We start from the raw sequence: 15,662 nt of genomic DNA on the forward strand, positions 1-15,662 counted from the left end.
TTGAAGAGATTGACAAGCACGAGCTTCTCCAGAAGCGCTGAGGGACTGGCGACTATTTAAATGCTAAATTGTGGATTATTTACAGGGACAGGGGAATCACGGTATGGCGTAGGTGCTCCACTTGAATTCCAAGACGGGGGGAGCTGGGAAGCGTGGAGAAACCAGTAAGGATCGACAAATAGTTGGAGTCAGGGTACTAAGGGCGTAATACGATGTTTGGGTTTTGTTTTTTGCTTGGCACACACGATCGCGTTAACTTCAATGATTTGTTGATCAAACATCCTCGATTTGTCCCTGGGAAAGGGAGAAAGTAATGCGAGTGGCTGGACACGCGAGGAGACGCTCAAGTATGGACCCTGCATTGGCCCAATACCAATCAAGGGATAGGACAATCCCTTCTTTGTAGGCGGAGTGACAATCCCAATCAATCATGGTCAGATCTGATTCTATCCTAATACTTTCCAATACAAGATCAAACAGTCTTGCCCAAGTTCCGATGCCGAGTGTGCCGGGGAATGGGCTTGCCGCTTAAACTTCGGGTGCATTCCATTGCTACCATGCCACTTACTGCTTGGCGGCTTGCTGGGCTCCGCTAATTCCCCGCCTCTTTTCAAGCCTTCCAGGAATGTTCTTTGTGGTATGACAGCGGGGTAATTCTCCGTTGCATTCCAGATAGACAAGGCTCTCGCCCGCTAACACAAGAGAAATTCCGATCCGGGCTTCGGTCAGTCCATTTGAAATAAATTTCGGCACAAGTTGGTGATTTCCGCTATTGATCTTCACTCATGTTGCCAAATGAGGGAAATCCCTCAGGCCATTACAGATAGGTTTCCACTGGGTCTTGAAGCAGTGCAAGCCAACAAAAGATATTCTTACTACTACCTCTGCGTGGGGGTGTTGGCATGGTGGCGTGCATTTACAGCGTGGCGGCGTAGCTAACACCTGGGCAGGTACCCTTGGACACTAAAGGGGTTTTCAACCATGGTACCACTGTATATATTATAGTCCCTATATATGCTTAACACAGGAGTTGGAAATCCAGTATGCTGTTAAGCGTAAAGTGTTGATTGAAAAAGGAATATTATTTTCCAATTCATTGAGATCAAGTCTCCGGGGAATCTGTGGGGACTAGTGCGGCCGGGGTGTGTTATGTGGGGTCCAGTCCCCCAGGTCATATGCACTCCGGACAAGTATTTTGGCGGGGTTCATAAGAAGTATACATTACCATTCGCAAATGATAATTCATGACGTTACTATTCCGTAGAGAACACTATAATACGAACATTAGAGGGGTCACTTCAACGTGGTGTTTTCTCTTGGCGACGCCCAAGGTGTTTTGCGTCCTGCGCTATGAAGTCAGCCGACCCCGGCCTGGGGTCCTCCCGGGCCCGTGCCGTGCTTATGTCGGGCTGGTCCGATTTCTTTTGCTCTACCGAGTCACAATGCCGTCTGATTGTTACTTCACAGCTTACTGTTTACCACCTTCCACTTCTGATGCGGTTCTCTTCGTTTGGGATTGACTTTGGTGCGGACTTCTCTTCCCATTGTTTAGTTACCCCACGTCCGCTCACGATGGAGAGGCTCCTCATCGAGCGGTAACCTCGAATTTGACCCTATGATTAGTTGCGCCTAATATGCTAGGATTAATTTTGACGTGCCATTATCACATTAAAACAGCGATTGCTTCGACGTCATATTCCCTTGTTCTGTCGGCACTTGTCCGGGCCGAGATTTTTACTCGGACAGGGTGGAGAAGCCCCAAATATTTCACAAGTGCACGGGCTCACAATTTTGTGGAGTGCATATTCTAGGAAGGCGTGTTGTTAGAGATTTTATTATCCAATATCCACCTGGGCACCGAATTTCTATCTCGAACCGTGGACGGAATTAATGTACGGTATATAGTACGAGGGTAGGGATCAAAGCCGATCCCTACTCATTTGTGTCTTTTAATCTAACGTACCAAAGTCCATAGCGATGCAAAGACATATTTGCCTTCTTCACGGCTAATAGTCGGTGAATTGCTCCACTCCAAGAGATGCCTCGAAAACTTTATTCGGCAATATTGGAAGCGGGCTTTCAATGAATTAAGAGCTATGCTCATATTGTGGCCATAAGCCATTCTTTTTTGATTTGCGGGGCCTTTGGGTTCAGTCTTGGACTATGTAGCTGTAACAGAATTTCTATTCTATGTAAGTTGGAACCGTGTTATTGGGCGAGGTCATGTTTGTTGGGCGGGAAAACAAACATTTATAAGATGAAGTGGTCCCTTCCGTCGATGACTACGCATTAAATGATTAAAGAGTTCCACAGACCAAATTTCTGCCCGGGCACTTACGAAGTAAGCTTGCTATCCTTCTATACCAGTTAAAGGAGGAGAGTTATTATTCCATCATGCCACTATCTCTCAGCATCAAAGATCTCAGGATTGGACTTATCTCTACCCAGATGATACACTCTCACAACACCTGAAAATAGGAGCTCCAAAGATATAGTGGTAACTGCAGTCATTTCATGTTTCCCAATATCCCTTCCAAATTATCCTCGTCACTTGATGATCCAATATGTACCCTTGGAGTCCAAGATATTTGATATGGCGGACACTGATAGTCTTTATGTGAAGCTTCGGAGCTTTCGGGGTAGTTGACTAAGAGGTAGCTTATAGCTTACGTACCAGCAGCGACACAGGCAGGTTTCCTGATGGGCTTGCCGTGCCCTGGTTGGTGCTCCACTTTTCTCCCCATTAACCGCGTAGAAGGCGAAAAAAAATATTGACGCAAAACAAAAGAAAAAAAAAGATAACAGGCCCGAGCCGTGGATCGAACACGGGACCTCGCGCAGGAGTGCTTAGGAGTTGCTGCCCTAAGCGCGAATCATACCACTAGACCACCCGGGCTGTTCTTGATGAAAAGTTGTGGATTTATGGTTCCATAAAGGTAAATTCACGATGCAGGTGTTAATTTCCATGTCTCAACCTCGACTTAATTGGTGGTCCGTACACTAGGACGAAGCACCACGGAAGACCACGCATCTGATTTTGAACAGTTGAGGAATTCCAAACGCTTCCTCCTCGTCTTGATATTTCTCACGCCAATGGGTTTTGCTTTAGGAAACATCATACATAACACTTCCCAGGTGGGACCAAATTTCAAAGGGAAATTTCGGACCCCTCTCTAGTGAGCGGCTTTATTGGGCACACTCAACATATGAGATTTTTTGATAATTGGTAAATATTATTTATTGAATTATTCAATTACTAATCTCATCCAGTACTTGAAACAAGACATTGTTTTGAACACGGCAGCCATCGCCGGGCTGTCCTTTTGTAAACCCCGAGCAGAGCCTCCGTCGAAGCTCTTCTATATCGGTACCTCGTGCATTGCACTGAACAATGAGATCTTCTGCGATCGCACAAAGAGTCGTGTTCAACACGTCTTGTTCAGATGACCATTGATCCGCTTGCTCCGCTGGGCAGTTGCAAAGAGACGGAGTTGAGCCCTCCGGTGGCAACCATTTTTCTCCTGGTGGTATGGATCGCTGCGAAGCGACCTTATTGCAACGTGATATGAAAGCCACTTCTTCGTTTGGTCGGGGAGTTGCAGGTATTGCGACTTTGCGATCCACCACTGTGCCTTGGCCGGCCAAAGTAACATATTGCTGGATCAAATCCCCGGACACCCCCAACGAGCCTAACAGAGTTTTGAGATTCTGGTTTTCTGCCTCTAATTTCTGGATGGCCAATCGATCTTCTATGTCTCTATGTTGTGATTGCTCTTTGTAGATTGCCAGTTGCTGTTCGAGTTCGCGGACATGCTCTTGCTTTCTCGCACGGCTTTTACGCTGATTCTCACGCACACGGGCCAGCCGTTCCAAGTTCTCGACCCAAGGTCAGATTTCATTCAACGGACCGGAAGGAATGTGGACAGACCTTGTGATTATCTTCAGCATCCATCTTTGAGGTGATAACGTCTGACAGTGAAGAATCTGGTTAGAGTTTAAAATCGACTATACTGCTTTGGGCCGCTTTTGATGCCCGAGACTTCAGGTGCCATTAAAATGGAACACAAGCTTAATCCTGATTCTCTTCCCACCAATTGTTGTCCACAATGTTTCGCAACAGGTCAAGGACTAGAAGTAACTCTAGTTTCAACAGGGATGTGATTTCCCCAGAATAAGGGGTGAATTCAGCCGATTGGGTCGACCCCGGAATGCACGAGCCCTGTCGCGGGGTAAAGATCATTTGATCGTGAATCGAGGTATACTACCTACTATGCGGACAATAATTCATTAAGGAAAATTAAGTCCCCAGCAGTTTGGTGCAAATCTTGGATCTTGGCCCGAAACCAGCTGTGCTGCACAGTTGCCCGCAAACGAACGTCCTCGGGGGCAACGACGTCACTGGACGTCAGTCGCGGCGAACTGTGGCATTCCCCAGCATTTCTCTCGCACTAAAGCAAAATAGTTAGCTTCCTATTTACCTCTCACGCGAACACTCTCCCCATATCGCATGAGCTTTTCTCCCCTATCTCGTACTATTCACGATCGCGCGACTATACTCTATACACTTGCGATTTGGTCCCAATATTTCAAAGCCCATTACCCACCATGGTCTCCACGCGACATCATCCTAAGGAATTCCCATCACCCACGCGCGCCGCGAAGGAACTGGCCAAGTCGTCACCTGCGCCCACCACTACCGGCAATTCGCGCAAATGGGTCCATACACCGTCGGTCGCCTTGACCCTCTGGCTTGTCTTCTCTGTGCCGCTGGTCATATGGGATGCTAGCTATGTGTTGTTGCGACCGCATAGTATGCCCGGTGGCCGCTTGCACTCTCCCCTCTGGACCCCATATGCGCTATATGGAAAAATCGACTATATATACGGCTGGCCCGCATTCAATGCGCGCAATGGTTTCACCGCTGCGCAAACTGCGCTAAACGTCGTTGAAACTCTAGGCTACCTCTACTACCTATTCATCGTATACCACCATGGCGCAACGGTCGTGAGTGGTCGCGGCGCATCGACGCAGAAGAAAGGCTTGGTTTGGTTGTTGACCGGCGACAAAGTTGTGGCTGGCCGGACGGGCGCAATCGCGCTCATGGTCGCGTATACTGCGTCTGTTATGACTCTCAGCAAAACCGTTCTCTATTGTAAGCTTGCCGTGGTCCTCGGAAAAAAAATACGCCCCGGTTCTTGAACCATGCTAATATACACAGGGTTGAATGAATTCTTCTCAGGCTTTGATAACATTGGCCACAATGATGCTTTGACTCTGATTGTGTTGTGGATTCTTCCCAAGTAAGTTCCAGGACATATCTGTGTGAAGCCTATGGCTAATAGTGTGTCCAATAGTGGCCTGTGGATTGTCTTCCCCACCTATAGCATCTACTCTCTTGGAGGCGAGATTCTCACTTCGTTGGAACAGGCGAGCCCTCGTGGTCGTGTGGGACGTCCCAAATCCTCATAGGAATTGAAGCCAACTTTGAGTATGAAAAAGAAGGAGTCTGCATGTGCACTATGACTCGATCGGATTGCAATTGAACAGAAGCAGATGACGAACAACTATGGTTATGTTAGAATCCTTACCTGTCTGTATAAGGATGTGACTGTAAGGAATTATGGGTGCTTATAATGAAATTCATTTGCTCAGTTCTACATGTTAAGAACCCTGTGTTTAAAGGATGTACAGAAGCCTGAAAAATCGACATGAATATCAAGATCGATTGCCCTATATTTCGGGCCGAGGGTGGACCACTTAGGCATCGCACTAAGTACAGTACAGAACCGTGTGAAAGTACCTTGTGGAACAATTTGCCTGACTTAGAATAGTGATTGATGGTCAGCAGTAATTATTGAAGATCTACAATTCAACGGATAAAAGTGCATTACCGAGTCCGGATGGAGGCATGTAACGTTAAGGCACTGCGTGGCTCCAGTTTCTTTCTTTTCTCTTTGCTTCTTTTTCACACATTTTTAATCTCGCAAATCCTTGTGGCTGAAATTGAGGCTCGTTCATTGGTGGTTTCAACGAAGAAAAAAAAAGCGCTTTGAGCTCGTAATATTAATTGAAAGCGCTGCCAGTGGGAGAGACTTCGTGCCAAGCCGCCCGTCGCCGCTAAACCTTTCCCCATATTCTTTCGTTCTCCTCTCTCCCCCAGACCCTCGACTCCCGCTTGCTAGCAGCCCAAATTCGAGACCTATTTTAATACCCTCCTATTGGCCTTGCCTGCGCCTCCGGCTGGGGCTTTCTCCTTTTTCTCCCGTTCTTCTACGCCGAACGATGCTTCGGGTCTGGGTCCTGGGGTACCCGCACCCGTCATGAGCCATCCCGACTCCGACGAATCGCCATTGAAGACCTCTGGTGCTGGCTTTGGCTTGAACCAGGAGGATCCCACCGCTTTTCTTGACGATTTTGATACTCAAAGCCATGCAAGCTCCCGCGATCCCGGTAGCACACAGACAGCTGACCCCGCGACGGGTCCCGACGGTGCGCTAGACAGCCACCTGGATGCTACTACCCGAGACATAAATTCTGCAACTGTCGATAAGGACGACAGACCCATGTGGAGCGAAATGAAAACTAAAGCTGGCAAGGAGCGGAAGCGGTTACCGCTGGCCTGTATCGCATGTCGTCGCAAGAAGATCCGTTGCTCGGGGGAGAAACCGGCGTGCAAGCACTGCACGCGCTCAAGGATACCTTGCGTATATAAGGTCACCACGCGAAAAGCTGCGCCGCGGACGGATTACATGGCCATGTTGGACAAGCGATTGAAAAGAATGGAAGATCGCGTGATCAAGACGATTCCCAAAGATGAGGCGAGAGACATGGCCTCGATCGGTAGGTCGGTCGTCAAACCCTCAGCGCAAGGGCAGCTTTCAAAACAACAGAAGAAACGAAGCGCGGATGAGGCTTTCTCTGCGGAAATGGATGAATGGACTCGAGAAGACCGCCGCCCGCCGCATGAGACTCTCCCGATGAATCGCGAAATCAAGTCCTCGGATGGATCCGGACTTCTGACCGAGGGGGCGGAATTCTTGCCTTCGCTGGAGATACAGGAGCACCTGGCTGAGGTCTTTTTTGACTGCGTCTATGGACAATCATATCTACTCTTACACAAGCCGAGCTTTATGCGGAGGCTCAAAGCTGGCACCGTTCCCCCAGTCTTGATTCTCGCGGTCTGTGCGGTCTCGGCTCGATTCTCGACGCACCCCCAACTTAATTCAGAACCACCGTTTCTACGCGGTGAGAACTGGGCCAATCCGGCTGCAGCGATTGCGCTCAGCCGACACGATGAGCCGAATATCACAATTCTCACCGTCTTTCTACTTCTGGGCCTTCACGAGTTTGGAACATGCCATGGTGGAAGAAGTTGGTCGTTTGGTGGGCAGGCTTTGCGAATGGCATACGCCCTGCAGCTTCACCAAGAGCTCGAAAGCGATCCATTACTCGGACAGGGCAACAGCAATTCACAGTTGAGCTTCACTGACCGAGAGATTCGCCGAAGGACAATGTGGGCATGTTACTTGATGGATCGCTATAACTCCTCAGGAAGTCAGCGACCACCTATTGGGAATGAGAAGTTCCTACATATCCAATTACCTATCAAGGAAACCCACTTTCAAATGGAGATACCTGGCCCTACAGAAGACTTGGACGGGGACATCCTGAATCCCACACCCGAAAACTCCGGTGAATTGTCCAATGCCAAGGATAACATGGGAGTGTCAGCGTACATTATACGTGCCATCGTCATTTGGGGTCGTCTTGTTGACTATCTAAATCTCGGTGGAAAAAGGAAAGATACACATCCCCTGTGGCATCCGGAGTCCGGATACACGCTACTGAAACGGCAAATTGAGGAATTTTCTTCATCACTTCCAGGACCTCTCACTTTTACCTATGAGAATCTCCAGATCCATGCTGCGGAAAAAATAGCAAACCAGTTTTTGTTCCTCCACATTATTATTCACCAGAACATGCTGTTCCTCAATCAGTTTGCAATTCCTCTATCTCCTGGAGGGCGGCCACCCAGAGACATGCCGAAACCGTTCCTTAGCAATGCAGGTCGAGCAGCAGTTGAGGCTGCTCATCATATTTCTGTACTGTTTGACCGGGCCTCAGCCTATCCGCTCACGGTTCCCTTTGCTGGCTACTGTGCATACACGGCTAGTACTGTTCATATCTGGGGCATATTTTCGAAGAATGTGCAACTCGAGGCTCGTTCAAAGGAGAATCTTCGACATACATATCGATATCTCAATAAGATGAAGAAGTACTGGGGAATGTTCCACTATATGGTCGAAAGTGCCAAAGACCGGTATCGACAATTCGCCGATGTGGCCATCAAGGGATCTGTGGCTACACACAATGGTACCTCATTGGCTCCGATGTTCCAATACGGCGACTGGTTTTCTAAATACCCCCACGGTGTCTCCAGGTTACACTGGGAGGACCCGGATACGCGACATAAAGAGACGGGTGACGATGCTGTTATGGGCCAGAAGCCGGACCTGCAGAGTGTCGAGGATTTCTTCGCCAGCCTGTCACCAACGCCGCAACCCGCTCTTCCTCGCAAAGTACGTTCGCGCAAAAATAGCAAACTCTCCGACAGCTCGGGCGTGGATCAAACATCCCCATCACAGATGGAGGTGACCATGGGAAATACCCCGGGTATCCCAGGAAGCGCATTCCCCCAGCCGTCCATGTACCCACCAAATCGGGCCTTGTCATTTAATCAATTTGACTTCAACATCCCCCAGGACCAATTACATCAGCTTGATCGACAGTTCGTCTACGGCTCGTTCTCGGAATTCGATCCCACAAACTTCATGCCCCAAAATAATCCGCCTATACCACCCGTCAACGGCGTTGATGCACAAGGCACGGACCACTCCCTCTTCACCGGTCAACTTGATCCAGGTGCGCCCTCCGGGACTGGTGAATTTTATCAACCCAGCGCATGGTTCCTGCCTTTCAACTTGGACCCGCTCGGCGGTGCCGCCCAAGGCCCCCCGCCGCCTGCTCGGAACTCACAACCTCCTCCTGCGCCAGCGCCAGCCCCTGTCCCCGGCTCGAGTGCTGGTGTAAATGTCCCCGGTATACCTCCCTTTGTTGGAACGGGTGATCTACCCTTAAGTGCGTATGATCTAGGCCTAGGCGGGTCAGACCTGGGACAAACCTCGCGGCATGGGTAAATTGAACCACACGGATATGGCTTCGGCCGCTCAACGACCGAGATGTGGTGTTTAATATTGTTTATAATGAGGTATTTTGATTTGGATATTGGTATGGCGGGTGTTTTGTTCTGTATTCTCCCTGGTTTGTTCCTTCACCCAGGTGTACATATTCTTGACCTATGCATGTACCTATATTTCCCTGTGTAGTGATCTAGGCTCTACCGAAATGTACTCGTGAGTTTTCAATCTCTTAACAGTGGACAAATTAAAAGAGAGCACCGGCTTATCGCTTGTCACTAACACTAGCCTTAAGATAACAAGCTGAAGGTAACTCCACCAAAAAAAAAAAAGAACAAAAAGAAGAGGACTGCATCATCCGTGAATCGAACACGGGCCTCGTCGATGGCAACGACGAATTCTACCACTAGACCAATGATGCTAGTTCATATAATGAGCGGCAGATTAATGTTAGATGAACTGAATTTTAGTTCTTCCCGATTGAGTGAGCAGCGCCGGGTGCTTAACGGGCAAATTTATTCCTATTCTCAACTTCGACTAAAGTTCGGATGACAATTCTTTCCTGAAAGTTTTCTGCTTACATGGAATTTCATGCTCTACTACAAAAAGATTAGGCCTAGCGAAATCGGGTGTCAATTGACGTATGAACTTTCACTAGACTATGTTCGGATGAAAAATATATATTGATCGATTCAGATTCCCATAATTCGCACTGCTTACGCATATATAGGTGTCCAAATTTGTCTACTTATTATGGCCCCGGAGCTGGAGATCAACTGACAGTCCTCAAAAATCCTTCCAACTCATTGGATTGAATATTGGATTGAATTGAAAATGTTAATGCTACAGTAAGATCCAAAATTCTTGAGCGAAGGCGTGAATTTGCCCTAAGATGGACACGACCATACCGAAACCTAATCATCCCACTCCTCGTCCAATTGATCTATCAAGCGATTCTCTGCGTCCACATCACCTCGGCCACCCGAGCCCCTTCCCCGACCACCAATAGCACCAATGAAGCCACCACGGTCATCAGAACCAGGGCGCGTGTAGCCACCATTCGAAGGCGAACGTCTCAAACGAAGGCAGTTGCCAATTGATGAGAAGGAGATGATGAACATGTCCTGTTTCAGGAGAGATTATTAGCATGATGATTTGCTGAATTAATCCCTTGAATTCGAGTCTCTGGTCATAGATATGAAGCAAAAGTGGCGGTGTACCCAATGAATCAACTACCTAGGTGACTATCTAGGATGCATCCAAGGTTCAGACCCCCAGGTAGAGGAATTGGGAATTTGTGTCCGAATAAAATGACTGGACAGTCTGCGATGTATATCATGGCACCTGGCCTCAACTTCGTAAAGAGAGTACATGCTGCGATCAATGCAGATACGAGAAAAGCTGATCGGTGAAAACGAAACGCGCCGCGCATGAATAGACATCAATCAATCGGAGAGACCGGCTCCCAATGAACAGACTCAACCAACACGAGCGCTTTTGATGCGATTAAGATCCAGACCAGCCGGGGTATGCTTAATCCAAGCGCGAAACGGGTAATCCAGCTAAACTTGAATTTTTGTGCTGATGCGAGGCCACATTGCCATATCTGACCCTTCGAGACCGACAGGGAACCAAAGCTAAAAGACATACCTTAATGAAGTCAAGCATTCCAGCCCACAAACTGAAGTTGGGGCATTGGCGCCAGCCGCGCTGGTGCATGACAGTGCGTTGATAAGCACAACCACCGATAAAGTAGGCGGCAACAGCAATGAGCATACTTTATTCAGATGTTAGGAATTTTTTCCATCTCGAAAATTAGGAGGCAGTTTGAGGTGAAGCTTACATGACACCGAAAACACCGGCCGGTCCCATGCCGCCGGAGTTGGGATCAACCGCAAGGCCACCACAGGCAGCAGAGCTGCGAATCTCAAAGTAGTAGGAACAGGAGTCCATAGTGCCGACGAAAGATGCGGTTGCCTGGTTTGCCGGTGCGTCGCGGTCACAGAGGAAGGACATCAGCGTGGACTTGGTTCGGACGGAAGCATTGGAAGCAGCGCCATTGAATTCATCAGGACACGGGGAGCCATTCGTATAGTTGAGAACCAGTTTGCGACCACGGAAAAAGGGATCAGAACGTTGTTCGCTATTGGAATCCAAGACAGTCAGTATGCGAGACACTGAGCTCCAAACAACAAGGGATCAGCCTACCCCAACGAATATATCTTCCCATGCTGCTCGTAGAACGCGCTGATATTCTGCCACCGCGAAGATGGCACGCCAACCACATCTGTGAAGTTCTCAATCACCGGCGCGCATACATTCAGCGTAAAGTTTGCGGGGTAGTCGTGCCCCTTGGCGGGCCAACTTTCATCCCGATCCTCCTGCGATACTTTCTTGCCGTTCTTCACTTGCGGTGGGGATAGCGAGATCGGATTGAGATCGTAATACAGGCCACTGGTTGGCGAGTGCGCCACACATGTTGCTTCATCGTTCAAGTGAGAGGAGCTGGCGGCGCAGGAAAGCCCCAGGATGGATGATAAGAAGAGAAGGGAATAATGAGCGGAGCTAGTTAGTTTCATGGCCGACGGGAGATGGTGCAAGCCTCAGACTTGTAAAGTGTAAAAAAAGGAACGTCTATTCAAAAGAAGAATATGAGTCCAGCTCAGAGTGGAGTGAAGAGGTGTTTTCGAAATGAAACAGGAGCTTACGTAGCATCAGGTGTTTCGCTGCGGCTATGATTGGCGTTTGCGGAGAAACCGGAGCACGGGATCCGGCATCGTACGCGAACTCAATCGACAAGGCAGCTTTGTTATTCGCGCCTATTTATTCGCTGGCTTTTTCCCCCCAGTTTGGATAGACAGATTCGCCGAACTTGATTTATTACGCTCGCAATGGCTCCCAAAAAATCCTCTAAGCCTTCCAAGCCGCAAGGACAGCCTGTGCCTGAACAGCGTGGCTATGAATTCGGTGGGCCGTACGTACTGAACCTGGACAATTGCAAGAGCTTGAGCTGACATGTCCATAGCCTAGGTGCATTCGGAATCGTGTTCGGACTCCCAATTCTGGTCTACATTTTCACCTTTGTCTGCAATGACGTGTCTGGGTGTCCCGCGCCCTCGTTGCTCAACCCCTCGACCCTAACTATCGATCAATTGAAACGTGAAGTGGGCTGGCCCAAGGAAGGCATTGCAGGACTCTTTGACCTTGATGTGACACTGTGGATCCTGAGTTACTATGCATTTAGTCTATTCTTGCAGGTTTCGTTGCCTGGTCAGGTCCTGGAAGGTGTTTCTTTGGCGTGTGGGGGCCGACACAAGTATAAATTCAATGGTATGGCAGGATCGGAGCCGTGACTCGGAAATTATTAGAAAAAGGCTAACAAATATTGTGTTCAAAAGCATTCCCCTCCGCCCTCATCATCCTCGGCGGTTTGGCTTCCGGTACCTATATGCATGGAGCGGATTTCGTGGTCTGGACCTTCCTGTGGGACAATTACGTGAAGGTTATTACTGCCAACCTTCTGATCTCTTCCGCTATTGCCATTTTCGTCTATCTGAAGAGCTTCTCGGTTCCCAAGCCTGGCAGCGCTAATCCTGACTCGCGCGAACTGGCCCCCGGTGGTCACACAGGAAATGTGCTTTACGACTTCTTCATTGGTCGCGAACTCAATCCCCGAATCCGTTTGCCTATTCCATTCGTCAGCGAAGAATCGCGGACCATTGATATCAAGGTGTTCATGGAGATGCGACCAGGTCTGCTCGGATGGACTATCCTGAACCTGTCCAATGTGGCTCACCAATACCGCACCTACGGCTATGTCACCGATTCGATCATTCTTGTCACCGTCTTCCAGGCATTCTACATCTTGGATTCACTCTACATGGAGCCGGCCATCATGACTACCATGGATGTGATCATGGATGGATTCGGCTTCATGCTTTCCTTTGGCGATGTGGTCTGGGTCCCTCATGTCTACAGTATCCAGAGCCGCTATCTTGCCGTCTTCCCTCTCCAGTTGGGATGGTCCGGCATGGCGCTTGTTGTGGGTGTTACTGCCGTTGGATACTCCATCTTCCGTGGTGCCAACAACCAAAAGAACCGATTCCGCACTGACCCCAATGATCCACGCGTCAAGCACATCAAGTTCATCGAGACTGCCAGTGGGTCGAAGCTGATGATCTCCGGTTGGTGGGGTCTAGCCCGCCACATCAACTACCTGGGCGACTGGGTCATGTCGTGGGCCTACTGTCTGCCCACTGGTATTGCCGGTTATGCCATCATTGAAAGCATCAACCCAGCTAGTGGTCACCTGCAGAAGCAGGCTGTGCAGACCCCCGAGGTTCGCGGCTGGGGAATGATTTTCACCTACTTCTACATGCTATACTTTGCCGTCTTGCTGATTCATCGTGAGATGCGTGACGAGGAGAAGTGTGAGAGGAAGTATGGCGCTGACTGGACTCGGTATACTTCTCTGGTTCGCAGCCGAATTCTTCCCGGCATTTACTAGAGAATTTACCCTACAGGCTTTCCCCCCCTCCTTTGTGAGAAACAAACAGAGTCTAAGGGGCTTCAGGCTTAGTGCAGGTCTGATGCCTTGTCTCTTATACAAAATTCGATTTCTGTACAATGGTTTTTTTTTATGTGATGTTTCATGGACTTGAGCAACATGGCTTCTTATTTAGTTTCTTGTGTTTTGGCCAGAGCCAATTATTCTTTAGTGATATAATTCTCGTTCTATACCAAGGGTCCGTGAGTTTCAGCGTTTTCGCTTCTTTGGATCAACCAAGACATCTAAACCCCAGTCTTCATCTCCTACATTCCGTATCCACCCTTTGAGAACCTCTCTGGCATCCCGTATTGCTTCTTCGCGAGGTTGATGGGGACCTAATACCTTGTCTGGGGATTGTTTCAAGACTTGGTACGTAGTTGCCTTTTGAGTATCTTGCGGAGGGCACGTTTCTGGAAGGGCCTCGACGGTTTTGTTCGCCGACTGCTCCCTGTCGTCTTGGGAATCCTGTGCGCGGCCTTCTGACTCAAGGATGTTTGACATGAGTGCCCAAAGCTTCGACCGAGATAGCGCTGACGCACCACGCGGAAGAGGCGAGGATGCCTTGTTACCTTGCTTCACACCTCCAATAATGCTTTCATATAAGCCAGTCTTGGATCGGAAGAGCGAGGGTAACTGCTTGCTACCGACATCTGATAGCACCGCACACCTATGCGAATGTGATGGAGCTAAAGTCCATACAGCGCTGACATTGCCTGGTTTGCTCTTCCTTGGCGTGATGGCGGCATCTGAAGCTTCTGGAGTGATAGATTTCGGCTTCGCAAATTTCCAAAGTGCCTCGATTTCCCGAACAGGCACAGAAAGAATCTGGAAAGGACGGAATTGATATCCGATGCGACCCGGGGTATCAGACGGCCAGGAACGCCCCTCTAAAGCCTTCATTCGGCCATTCGCACCGAATGCCCTTTTACACGCAATGTGACTGATCTCGTCCTCGGGAAGAACGAGGCCCGCCAGGTATGCATTTTGAGTTGGGGCAACCAGCCGACTGGTCTGCCATGATAATAGAGATGAAACCTGTTTCAAAGCGAGCTTATCTGAGCATGATTTACTGCGCGTTGACTCCGCATCTGTGCGTGCTGGTTTGCGACGCACGACGCCCAGAAGAGAGAAATGAGCTCGACCGTCGAGGAGATTATCTTCCACCAAAGCAGGGCCTTCCTGTGCCTCTGAGGTGTTATTTGTTTCACGTATCACCTCCCAAGGCGTTGCATCGTCTTGAGCGGCCATGCACAGCTCCATGCTTCCATCGCCACAAGGAGCACAGGTGCAATACATGTATAGTTTGACGTCGGGCCGAATCTCAAAAGGTGGCCAATCTATTGATGAATTTGACGTGCCACTGCAGTCATTTGGGAATGCTCTCCTCCGAATGATTGGCGACAGAGAGGGCTTAGTATTCTCAAGCTTTTCTTCGGTGATTAAGTCATGACATTCTGTTAAGAGCCAGTAGTTGAAGGCGCGGATGGCTAAGATTTCTGCATGGCAATCATGGAGGACGAGACCCCGACACCGTGGGATATGGGATGCTGATAAACATTTCGCACCGCTCCTGTAAGCAGTCAGTGGATTATGCCAGTCGTGCCCGTGGTGTAAAACTTACGTGACCGTTATGCAATGAAGACTTTCTGAAGATGTATTTTCACCTATAGATTGCAAAGAGCCTGTTATTTCAAGACACAATTTTATTTTCAAAAAATGGCACATACCTTTGACAGCTACAATGCCAGTCATTGGAATCCACTCCCTAGAGCCATCGGGAAAGATAGTTGGTTTACTGCGTGTGGGCAATGCATCGAAATGCGCATGCACCAACGAGGCTATTCGAGATGCCAAGGACGCTGTAGAGGGCGGTTCAGACATATCTGCACATCTATGATGAGAGAAATAGCTCGTAG

At 49.0% G+C, this 15,662-nt stretch overlaps 6 protein-coding genes across 6 annotated transcripts; 3 read left to right on the forward strand and 3 right to left on the reverse strand.

Annotated features, from left to right (window-relative positions):
- Positions 1-3,249: 3,249 nt before the first annotated feature.
- N7484_009846 (bZIP transcription factor) lies at positions 3,250-3,952 on the reverse strand (the record flags this gene model as incomplete). Its single annotated transcript, XM_057120233.1, has 2 exons — positions 3,250-3,876; positions 3,929-3,952. The coding sequence occupies 2 exons, from the start codon at positions 3,950-3,952 to the stop codon at positions 3,250-3,252; spliced, it is 651 nt and encodes a 216-aa protein (XP_056969788.1).
- A 653-nt stretch (positions 3,953-4,605) lies between these two features.
- Positions 4,606-5,469, forward strand: N7484_009847 (uncharacterized protein; the record flags this gene model as incomplete). Its single annotated transcript, XM_057120234.1, has 3 exons — positions 4,606-5,152; positions 5,219-5,300; positions 5,355-5,469. The coding sequence occupies 3 exons, from the start codon at positions 4,606-4,608 to the stop codon at positions 5,467-5,469; spliced, it is 744 nt and encodes a 247-aa protein (XP_056969789.1).
- Positions 5,470-6,320: 851 nt separating this feature from the next.
- On the forward strand, positions 6,321-9,197 carry N7484_009848 (putative C6 transcription factor; the record flags this gene model as incomplete). Its single annotated transcript, XM_057120235.1, has 1 exon — positions 6,321-9,197. The coding sequence occupies one exon, from the start codon at positions 6,321-6,323 to the stop codon at positions 9,195-9,197; it is 2,877 nt and encodes a 958-aa protein (XP_056969790.1).
- Positions 9,198-10,111: 914 nt separating this feature from the next.
- N7484_009849 (uncharacterized protein) lies at positions 10,112-11,776 on the reverse strand (the record flags this gene model as incomplete). Its single annotated transcript, XM_057120236.1, has 4 exons — positions 10,112-10,321; positions 10,848-10,974; positions 11,041-11,340; positions 11,406-11,776. 4 exons carry the CDS (start codon positions 11,774-11,776, stop codon positions 10,112-10,114), a joined length of 1,008 nt encoding a protein of 335 aa, XP_056969791.1.
- Positions 11,777-12,088: 312 nt separating this feature from the next.
- On the forward strand, positions 12,089-13,704 carry erg24B (uncharacterized protein; the record flags this gene model as incomplete). Its single annotated transcript, XM_057120237.1, has 3 exons — positions 12,089-12,171; positions 12,223-12,527; positions 12,596-13,704. 3 exons carry the CDS (start codon positions 12,089-12,091, stop codon positions 13,702-13,704), a joined length of 1,497 nt encoding a protein of 498 aa, XP_056969792.1.
- A 249-nt stretch (positions 13,705-13,953) lies between these two features.
- Positions 13,954-15,627, reverse strand: N7484_009851 (tRNA-specific adenosine deaminase; the record flags this gene model as incomplete). Its single annotated transcript, XM_057120238.1, has 3 exons — positions 13,954-15,316; positions 15,368-15,410; positions 15,474-15,627. The coding sequence occupies 3 exons, from the start codon at positions 15,625-15,627 to the stop codon at positions 13,954-13,956; spliced, it is 1,560 nt and encodes a 519-aa protein (XP_056969793.1).
- Positions 15,628-15,662: the final 35 nt, after the last annotated feature.

Source organism: Penicillium longicatenatum (assembly GCF_028827895.1).
Source record: "Penicillium longicatenatum strain IBT 33135 chromosome Unknown contig_6_segment0_segment0, whole genome shotgun sequence".
In the NCBI taxonomy this organism is placed as follows: Eukaryota; Fungi; Ascomycota; class Eurotiomycetes; order Eurotiales; family Aspergillaceae; genus Penicillium; species Penicillium longicatenatum.